At 36.9% G+C, this 11,662-nt stretch overlaps 1 protein-coding gene across 1 annotated transcript; it reads left to right on the plus strand.

The window, feature by feature from the left end:
• Nucleotides 1-472: 472 nt before the first annotated feature.
• On the plus strand, nt 473-11,572 carry LOC140940957 (uncharacterized). The gene is made up of 5 exons (XM_073389918.1): nt 473-515; nt 4,694-4,929; nt 9,198-9,344; nt 10,702-10,849; nt 11,280-11,572. The coding sequence occupies exons 1-5, from the start codon at nt 473-475 to the stop codon at nt 11,570-11,572; spliced, it is 867 nt and encodes a 288-aa protein (XP_073246019.1).
• The last annotated feature ends 90 nt before the right edge of the window (nt 11,573-11,662 follow it).

Below are 11,662 nucleotides of genomic sequence, written 5' to 3' on the forward strand. Positions count from 1 at the left end.
TTTCCTCCTGAATGCATTGAAAACACTTTTTTGGCTATCCAAAGTACTTTTAGATCTCTAGAAAAGCATGCTAAGCGACGCTGTAAAATTTGTTTCTGTTCCGTCATCCTTGGGGAACTTGAGTCTTTTCGAAATTACAAGGGCTTGAGTTATTATTTACCGAAAATTTTTGATGAAATTTGACCTATTACGAAAGTGAGTCATTTTCTAATTTCTCTCTCCACTACATTTTTAAATCCGAAAATTCAGGTTTGCTTTTTTCTACGAAAAATAGCCTAACATGAGAGGTAAATTAAATAAGTAAATTAAACGTCAGAAAATCTTAGGGAATTTTGTAGATAAGCTTCGAAAATTGCACTTGAATGGAACGGTCATGTAGAAATTTTTAGCCCTCAAGTAACAGAAAATTCTAGGCAATATTTGCTTCTCCGAACAGATATTTTACAGAAAGCAGTCGTTGGGTGCCCCTGTAATGGATGCACGCGGAAAGTTTGCAGAGCACGAGAGTAGCGTAGGTGAGTTGGTGTGGGAGGGAACTTTTACGGGTAATGCCCGTTTGTTCAACGAAACGCAAGAAATGTGAGTCAAAATTGTATAGATGTACCGTGGGAGAATGTATCGGGAGATAATTTAATTACTGAAGGGGAAGGAATGAAAAAAAAAACGATGAAACTGCGAAACCACTTTCCTGGCTAGCTATCTTTAAGAACTTTTTCACTGATTTAAGAAACGCATCCGTGGACAAGCCAAAGCCGCGAACTTTTAGTCTGTAGAATACGTAAAACGCGTCTCAGAGTCCCAGTCAATTTGATGTTTCGTCTGTAAATGGTGTTCAGCAATGTGATTGTTGACGTCACCATTCTTCGTCGCTCGTTTGTGTTCGGTCAGTCGTAGGCTAAGGTTTCTGCCGGTTTCACCAATGTAAGTAGCTGGAAGTCGCAGCATTCGATCTTGTATACTGCTTCCTGTTTGTCCTACGGTTTGTCTTTGTCCTTGTCATTAGTAAGCGTAAAGTGGTTATCGGTTATTGACCAATCAGATCAATAAAATACCACCAACTGACGTAATTAATACAACTCACTTTGACTCTGAAGATGACTACCGCACAGGTTGTCGAAACGTCACTGTCATTGTCAACAACAGTCCTATTCAGGACTAAGTTCATCCGGACGATCAAACTCAACCTAGTACTTTTGAAAGATTACATTATATATCCTAAGCTTTAATTATAGTAATAGATATGGTAATTTTTGTCCGGATAATGTACATACTAGCTAATTCACCGATTCTGCATGACAAAGAATAAAGTGGGCGGATTCTGCATGGGCCGCCTGACATCAATACTTGGTGAATGTTTCTGGCCTCCTTTATTCCAAACAAGTTGAATTTCAAGAATAATTAATGAATTTTCTGAAAACCTTGACTTCTTTAAGTATCTTCAAAAATATAAAAGAGTTTCTTTGAAAATATTACATATTACCCAGCCTTATTTAAGCGGCAGCACTTAGTTTTACTGCATCTGAACAGAACGGCGCCTTCTGCAACTGTTTCTGTTTTAGATTCCAGTCGAAATTCTGTGTTAACCGAAAACTAAAAAAGGGCGATGCAAAAACTGAGTTTTTGTCTTAGTAGCTGGATACTTTTACCGGCCTGATACTGGACAACATACTGTAAGGGTCATAACAATCGCACAAAAAAGTACACACTTGACAATACTGTTTTAAAATTGACTATTTATATTTGATTGAAAGTTCTTGCCTTTATTACATCCACTTTGAAATCGCTGGCTATCCGTGCAATCTGATTGGCTCTCAGCAGTGTGATTTATTCCTAAATCGCACCATTTTTTGCTCTAAATCGCATCTGTTCCAAATCGCGTCATTCATGTTCTAAATCGGATCATTTCTGTTTTAAATCGCACCATTTTTGTTCTATATCGCATCATTTCTGTTTCGAATACAAAATGAGATGTAAAAGCTTTTTTGTTTCGGCTTTTTAACAAACCGGCTACTCGATCAATAAACTATAGTACTGACTAAATTCTGCGATTTCAAAATGGATGTAATAAAGTGGTAATTGAACTTCGTGTCGTGCAATTTTGGTCTGAAATCATACTTGTGATTCAAATCAAACTCGCGCTGCGCGCTCGTTCGATTTTGAAATCACGCGTATGATTTCAGACCAAATTGCACTCCACTCAGTTCAATTACCATTATTAATCACGAACGTAATGTATGTGTGTTAATTTGAAGAGAACGACGACGAAACCATTTAATATGTACTTGAAAAGAAATTTTACTAATACACTTTGGTCCACTTTCATAATGTTTCACAACGTTTTAACTAATGTCAATGATTTATAATAATAACAATAATAATAATAATAATAATAATAATAATAATAATAGTATCAGAATTTAATAATATTCTAAATTGGCTTTTTAAGTAGAGAGATTTATATCACTATGTATAAGCTTTTAGTAGAGATAGCGTAGGTTTTACAGAGCATCAGAATTTAATAATATTCTAAATTGGCTTTTTAAGTAGAGAGATTCATATCACTGTGTATTTTAGGATTGTATTAGGTTTCGTATCGACCTCTTTTTACTTCTAGTATAGCTTCTCAAGTGGTGTAGGTTACGCTATGCGCCCTATAATACTCATAATGTGGACAGCATTCAAAAGTTTCATACTGCGACATAATAATAATAATAATTATTATTATTACAAGTGATACCGGAAAAGGTAAATTATAATTATTTTACACTATATAAAGTTTCAAGTTTAAAAACTTGAAATAGTTTGATCAAAAAGGGTTTATTAGCTTTTTCGTCTTTCTTCTTTCTTACGGCAGTTGATTCAGACGTCGGATATGATGGTACCGAATTCAACTCCGTTTGTTGTAAATATGCCCAGTCTCTAGAAAATGTTTTTATCCAATATGGATAAGGGTTTCTATAATTAGTGCATTATATTCGGCACATGTGAAATGCGACTTCTAAATCAAATGTTGAACCTATATAAGTCGAATTTTCGACTGTTTCAGTGGCGCATTCGACAAAGTCGTATTTAATTCGAAACTGTCGAATTTAGTTGATTCAGACGTCCCATTTCAAAGCATTTACCTCTCGAATTAAATCAGGCACATATGAAAATCGACGATTGAGCTGGGTAATAATGATAAGTGTCAAGTATTTCTAAAAAATACCGGTAGATGCGCTATGGTACATACCGCATTTTATATACCTGTCCTGTAAACTTTGCTTTCAATTTACCAATTTATTTTATCTTTTTTATTTTAATTAATGGCTCAAAAATCGAAGATATGATCGAAATTCTTCTGATCAGAACTTTGAATCAAAACTTTATCCTTTTTTGAATCACTCCGCTCTGATACTTTTTAAAAAAATTTCCCTTCCAATGAAAGATACAAATGAAAATTTGGTACCTCAAGACGTACCGCAGTTTGTTTTTAATGCAGTCAGTAGAGATATTGAAAATTTCCGGGAAGGACAACTCGTGCTGCTTGATACCCCCAGGAAGACTCATGTGGCAGACTTGCAGCAGTAGTACACACAGTGTAATGGACACGTCTGTAGTCAGTCAGCCTTTTTGCACCGAAAGAATAATTAAAAATAACCTGTAATCTGGAAAGCCTCCCATACAGGCGAAGCGCTACGAACGTCCACGAGGGAGGCTATACTTAGGTGTAAACAAAAAATCCCCTCTCCGCTCCCCCTCAAAACAAACAAACAAACAAACAAAATCAAACTGTTTTTAATCGGCAGAAAGATTTTGGCGAACTTTCCTTCTAATTTCTCGTGTACGAGGTTAAAATAATCTAATTTCAAAAGGTCTTCCATTTTGATATAACAAGGAAAATGAACTTTTTTTTTATTACGAGTCGTACTTCGTATCAAATCTACAAAAAATATGATTATTTCAGTATCTAAAAGTCAAATACAAGTCAAAAATCGTCGTGAATCGTCCAAGAAACATGGACGCGTCTTGCCGAAACACGCTCTGTACTCGTAGACTTCCACGCAGACATTCTTAGAGGTGGTTATCAACAGCATAATAAAAATAGAAGACTCACAGTTAATACAATACCACAGCAACTCTTCTAATTGGGCAATAAATAGCATGTTGATATTGAAAGAGAAAGCATTGATACTGACAGAAAAAAAAAAAACAATGAAGAAGTCCTTAAAACTTCAACCACAATCGTGTTCGTGGTCGGGAATTATGTGCCTTCAATATGACTTTATCATGAAAATCGGCTCCATTACACGGGCATGACGATATCATTGTCAAGCCTTTAAAAGTTGCTAACGCAGTGAATAGGCAACAATTTGTCTCTAAAAATAACTGACACGGAATTGTTTCAATTAAAGTTGCTGTAGAGTCAACGTCATCGTGACTTTTTGTAAACATGTTGGTGTGGCTTTATTTCTAAATGATGACCCACCCGCGCCGGTGAACCAATATCATGAGCTGCTAATACTGATCTTGCGTTGGACATGTATAAAATAAGTGGTAATCACAATCCTTAGCGGACAGTGCCGGTTTATCACGACAACTTATTAGGTGATTTAACACCAGATAACAACATTACCTTTTAAAACAACTTGGTTTAAATCGACATTTTAAACTGCATAGTCTTTAATGGGTATTTTAACTTGTCTCCTGTTAGTTTTTGTCGTTCCTTCTATGGGACAAAACTCCTTTTCCAATAAGATTGTTCTTAACAATGGAATTTTTAACGTTTCGTGGAATTTCAACGCATCTCTTGATACATTTGAGTTTCTGTTGGAAGTCAGAACTACAGGGTGGATAGGATTTGGTTTCGCTTTGAACGCTCCCAACAACATGATGGACTATGATGTTGCAGTTGGAGGGGTTTTAAGTAATGGAACAACCTATCTACAGGTATGTATTACTATTACCAAAACGTGAAAACATCAGCAAATAGACTCTTCTTCTATTGTCTCTGCATTATTCACCTTAAATTGACTCAAGGAAACAACTTAAAGTTTTTTTTACTCAGATCTTTTACGTTTTGAGTCACATGCTATCAAAAAAGTAGTTTTCATGTACTTTCATGTGGTTTTTATATGAAACTTCATCCTGATTGATGAGAAGTTATTACTTCTTCTTCTCACGTCATCTCCTTCCAGCAGACAAAGTTAAACAAATTTTTAGTTCTTATGATTGGAGTTTATTCACTTGTCTAGATTAACCAATGTAAAAAAAAAAAAAAACCCTAAAGCAGCGCATAGTGGTAAAAGACTATACAGATACCTTTCAATACGATGAAATCTATGAATCAAGGATTTGTCCTACAACTGTGGAAGGATACTTCAAAAATCACTCGATTTCGAAGGTTTCGAAGAATGAATGCGGTTAAGGAATGGCACAATTGCCGATCGGCTTGTCTTTCATGATAAGAAGGCACCGGAAAATTCGAACCGCAGGTTCGTTTTACCTCAGAGCAATTCGTTATTGAGCTTCCAAACAATTTCACAGCTAAATTCTGAATACGGACTTCTGCACCAAAGATTTCCCTGAAATTTATTTGCTTACTTATTATATCAATGAAAGGTGATACCAGAAACTTCAGTAAAAAATAACAGCAAAATTTCTCACCAGACGCAATTTTCTTCGTAACTTAGAGTCCACTTATTGGCTCATTTCGTAAACTAATAAAAAAAAATTACCACCAGTAAAATCGGATTATTTCTCATTATTACTGAATGATAGCTGTCTCTCATGTCCAAGTTTCTTAGCCACGAGCGCGTTGAAATAAAAAAAAGGTAATTATGAGGAAAAAGTTCCCCATACCTCAATGTAAAATAACGGAGGCACCGGCCTCACCATTGATGTCTTACATGCACTCACAACCGTTTGTCTGAGACAACAGAATACAATTTTTTTAATAATAATAATAAAAAATACTCAATTTTTGTATCTATAGAATGCATTCCTGTGGCAATGATTTGTAGAAATCGACTAAAATTCTTCTTTATCACGTCGATGACTGCTTTTGCAAAAGGAAGGGTTGATTTATGCAAAGTAAACAAAACAACAGAAAAACCACGTAAAGAAGGAAAATATGCACAGTCAATCTTAGACTTCAAAGGCAATCGTGCGTGTAAAGTGTATGTCGTCAATCCGTTGTTTTTGTTTACCCAAGACTCAATATCATTTTATAATTTTATAGTGCTGCCGGTGTCTATTTTTGTTTAGTTAATCACCAAGGGAACGCAACACACACACTGTGACAGTATAAGCTGAGTCATTTAACGCCAGCTATTGAACCAAATTGAAAAATCAAAAGAATTGAAATTTGGCAGGTACCGCTAATTAAAAGGATTTTAAATAAATTTTTAATGACAATTTGTACGCGGCTGTTAGAAACAAACTATAAGCCGCCAAAGCGCTACCCTGGGTACCAGAGGTTTTTTCTCGCGTGCGTCGGGGAACTTCGTTTCTTCGGCCGCAGGCTGACACTTTTTAAGACTTGACCGAAACCGGAAACCGCGCATGAAAAGCCTCTGGCACCCAGGGTGCCAAAGCGCAACCGCATTCCAGAAAAAAAAAAAAAAACTCGATAAACTCGATAAATCCACTACTTTTAAGAGGACTATTTTGCATTATACGTTCCTTCTAACTCAAATCAAGGCTCAGTCTGACGAGTTAATTTATTTTAGCAGAATTACGGTTATTAATTACATGCAATGAACACTTGAACAAATTTCTTTGAATGACTTGAGATTTTGCCACGAGGTTGTGTTTGCCGCTGAAGTGACCAAATATTAAGTGTACACAGGCAACCTTTCCAAAACGTTTAACACCATTTATTTCTTTCATATCACCTCTTTCACTTATATGAATAATGTCATACTCTATACATTCTATTCTCGACACCAAAATATTTAACTGGAAACAGGTTTTTCATCAGAAATGACTGTTTCCGTCCCTTAAATATTAATGAAATCAGGAGACCTTAACTTCTTGTAACGTCTTCCCTGTTTATAGTTAAATAAACTGTGAGGGTTATTTAAGGTGAACTTTAAGACATATTTTGAAATAACTTCACTTAACTGGTCAGTTAACAAGAGGAATATACCTATAATTCATTACTGAAGTGTCATGAGGGAAACCCAACCAGGCGTTGTTTAATATCCACACACGTGCTTTTCCCCAATTCTGATTGGCTAAAAGCACACGCATAATTCACCACAACCAGTTACTGATGACCAAATTTGGAAGAATTTTGTTTTTAACGACGAAATGACGTCAAAAATGCAGCCCACTACAGGTTATGGCACCGTTAGCGAGAACACCTGGGGACGAGGTTGAGTTGTTTTGGATGTGAAAAAAAAAAAAAAAATGGCGGACATTTCACTTGTTTCAAGAGTAAGAACTACAGCTTGAACTAGGCGAAATAATAGCTAAAGGCATGGCAAAAACAGCAAGAAGACAACTCGGAGGGCGACATCTGCTATTTGGAGAATATTCGCGGAGCTGGACAAACCTAAACGTACACTATCGAAGATGAACCTAACATCGATGCAGGTAATTATGTTTTAGCTATTTTTAAAACTAGGAAATACTTTGAATGAACAATAAAGCAATAAATGAATTCGGCTTTCGCAGGATATGAAGAATTAAGCAGATCTCGGAGGGTGTTATCTACCTCGACCGTCGGCCTCGGTGAATAACACCCTCCTCGATCTGCTTAATTCTTCATATCATATTCAGCCTCCTTCATTGATTGCTAAATAAGCATTTATATGTACTTTCCGCATACATAATTGCAAAGCATACAAACAACACAATCCAACATATCACCGTTGTTTTTCACTGGTTCAATTGTTAAGGTGCGGCTACGATAGGCAATAGGGACCTCAAGCAAGGACAACGACGACGGCAGTGAAAACGTTGGTAAAAAAATTAGTTTGCGTTCTTTCAAACTTAATCGCGTCTATTTGGACCCGCTCAATGTCAAATGCAGACGACTTTTCTTGGAGTTGTATTCTTAAGGATTTGATTCAGGTTCAAAAAGATGAAGGAAAATTCGTCGTCGTATGTCCACGTCCTCCATAAAAATCTCGTCGTAGTGGTACAGTGGACGTGAAAGAAATGTATTAAAAAGCGTGACGCACGTGCAGAGCTGTTGTTTTGATCATTAAACCTATTGTTTGTTTGAAGTCGTTGTTGTGGTCGTCGTCTTATAAGGGTGCGTTCGATTGGGAAATCCGGATTTAGATTTTCAAAATCCGGATTTCGGATTTCCCATCGAACGCGAAATCCGAAAACGGATTTCAGCGCTGAGATATCTGTTTTTGGATTTTCATTTTTACAGTTCGATTGGGAAATCCGCAAAAGGATTTAAAAGACTGTTTTTAAGAACAGCGGTCTTGCACGCGCACGCATAATTAGCAAAAAGAAGACCGCTGTTCACGAGAACAGTTTTGCAAATCCTTTTACGGATTTCCCAAACGAACGGTAAAAAGGAAATCCAAAAAATCCGGATTTGGATTTCTTAATTGAAATCCACCCTGAGGACGGATTTCTCGAAGGTGAAATCCGTTTTCGGATTTTGTGTTCGATTGGGAAATCCGGATTTAGATTTTGAAAATCTAAATCCTGATTTCCCAATCGAACGCACCCTTGGTTGCTTAAGCTACCTAATTTCTCGTAACTCGTCTTGCAAATTTGCTACACGCCACTAACCTAGTGCCCAATGATAGACTTTTTCCGCTTGTTGTACTTCATGTGACGTTCTAAGTGTGACTGTTTCTCCTTTCAAAATTGTACACATTCATTCTTGAACATTACAATTACTTAGTACGGTTTAATGAGCCGGCTGGCCTACTGAAAAAGTATTTTCATCAATATTCAAGGTATTGAATTAAGGTTTCTATTAAGTCAAATACATTTACGCTGCAGCCTGTGCGAAGCACAATCAGTTACTTCTTTTCCGAAGAACAAGGCAACGCAAGAGAACATTCTCTTGGGCAACGCTACTTTGCGTCCAAATGTTTTATAATTCTCATGCTACTTACCTCCCAATCGCGGCATACTTCGACGTATGCAGCTCAGTGATAATTCACCATGACACCATTGAAATGGTTAAAAAACACAGAAATACGTTGCTGGTTAAGGCAAAAAGGTAACTTTGATTTTCTCAGGATTACTACACCACAGGCCAAGTCAGACCTGTTCCGGACCCACAGCAAGACTTTATACTAATAAATGGTTCGGAGCAAAACGGAGTTACTAGCCTGACATTCAGTCGGAGGCGAAACACAACAGATGCTTTAGATGTCGCTATACAGGTAAAGTAGTCTAACGATTATGTCTGCAAGCCTTTTTACTTCTTGATAAAAGATTATATGAAGTTAATCAAGAAACTGAGATGAAACATCTTGTACCCTATACTTGGAAAGGGTGATAAGAATAAACGCGTTTGTTTGTTTACAATTCTATAACACTGGTTATCATTCAAACTATAAAATTGTGTTAGTTTATGCAATCGCTTTCTTAGTAGTTTTAAATGTATGAAAAAGTACTGACAGTACGTTACGCTGAACATGGAAAGTGTCAGTGACTGACGTTTCAATCTGAACCTGCGCGGTAGTCATCTTCAGATTCAAAGGGAACAGTATCACGTCACTTAATGGTACTAAACTATGATAGTTGACCTGATTGGTATTGGTATGATTGGTATTGGTATTGGTATTGTGAAATAAATGGTGATGTTATTGGCTGTGATAGTATATCAACTTAGTAAAACCTAACTAGTGGTCTATTATCAATGTTGCGCAATGGTTCTGATTGGTTGAGCTACTACTAGGCTACATGTTATAGCCACTAGTGGCGAAAAGCGCCGGCTTTAAAAAGCAAAACAATGGCGGCTGAATCTCGTTTTGCTAGATAAAGTTGTTTTGTCTCGATATTTTTGACCAACTAGTTGGATTTTACTAAAACAATTATTATTCTTCTCCCCCTCATGGCCTCTGAGTCAATAGCCTAAAGGAAAAAATAACAAAATGGAAAAGCTTTTACCTTTTTTCTGACGCAAAGCATTTAAAGCGATACCAGTCACCCTTTCACTTAAACTAATCTGACCACAAGAATCGCCGAAATTTTATACTTTAAAAACGTATAAAGGGTAATGGAAAGACGTCGGAGCACTAACTTTTTCCCACAAGTTTAACCGGACCAATATGGGCGCGTGGTTTCTTATAGTGGGTTGTTGCACTCTAAATTACCATTACTTAAGCAATAGAAAGCGTTTTCCGTGTTTCTAAAGCCAGATATGAGCACAAAGGGTGTTAGGAAAATTCAAGACAGTTGGATAACTGTCCAGAATTTTCGCAACGTTAACCTACCAAGCGACAATTTTCATTCAAATCCGTAACGAAATTATTATATTAGATTCTAAAATAGTTCTGTTTCTGCAAGCTTATTCCATAGGACAGGCTATTAACTATACCTTGATTTGCAGGAAAAAAATGTTTTTTTATCTCTTTGGGTTTCCTTGTTTGTGACTCCTATAAATGTTTTACCAAAATGATGTTATCGGCTTTGTACATGTTAAATAATATAACGGCGGTAATTAATGTGCCGAATTGCAAGTCAAACAAGAATGATTTTCGAACAATATTGAGGAAAATTGTTTTTTGTTTACAGCCTGGCATGTCGATTTTTCTAGTTTGGGCTTATCACCCTTCGGATGATGCACAACCCATGAGCTCGTTTTCTCCGCACTCGAATGATGCAAGAGGATTCATGCAACAAACTCTTATACCTGCTGCCATTACACCGACCCCAACACCAGGTAGGAATGTTCATTCTAGAAAAGAAAAACCAACTGTAAATTCGAGGAGTGACGTGGCCTGAAAAAAATCGTCCATAATTAAGAATTATGTGAAGTCTCAGCAAGGCATCGAATCGCATGCTAGTTGCCTTTACAATCTATGAGCTTTGCTACAATAATGCGGAAGGTATATTGATGAAACCGTCAAAAAGCTAGAATTTCATATGCCTGTTGCGTTTGATAGCCATGTGATGTTGAAACTGGGAAATGACGCGTCGTGTCATCACTAAGACTCTTTATTACTTTCCCTTAAACCATATAGAAAAGAGGATTAAAGTACCTCCTTTCAGGAAACTAAAAAGGAATGCTTGCGTCACATTGCATTTCTCCCGCCATTAATTCAAGATGATGTCGATGAGGGTTAACTATGTTTTTAATGTATTTATGTTAGCAACGGCAACTCCCGCAATAACAGCTACTCCTGTTGTGGAAGTAAGACCTATGCATTTTGCAAATTTTTTGCAATTGGATAATAATGGCAACTACAACGTGTCGTGGGTGTACAACAACAGCATGGATACTTTGCACTTTATGGTAGAAGTCAAAACCACTGGCTGGATTGGATTTGGCGTGGCTACCCAGGCACCAAACATGATGATGAACTACGATGTGGCCGTCGGAGGAGTGTCTGGTGGTGCAGGTTATTTATCGGTAAACAGTTTGTTGATCTTTATTTCCTTTTGAGAAGCCTTTTAAATTGGATGTCTTTATATTCGCTGTCGCTACCTTAGTAATATTGTAAAGCTGCCACCATTTCGTGTTGTCAGCCAAGGT

This window comes from Porites lutea, chromosome 6 (genome assembly GCF_958299795.1).
Source record: "Porites lutea chromosome 6, jaPorLute2.1, whole genome shotgun sequence".
NCBI classification, from domain to species: Eukaryota; Metazoa; Cnidaria; class Anthozoa; order Scleractinia; family Poritidae; genus Porites; species Porites lutea.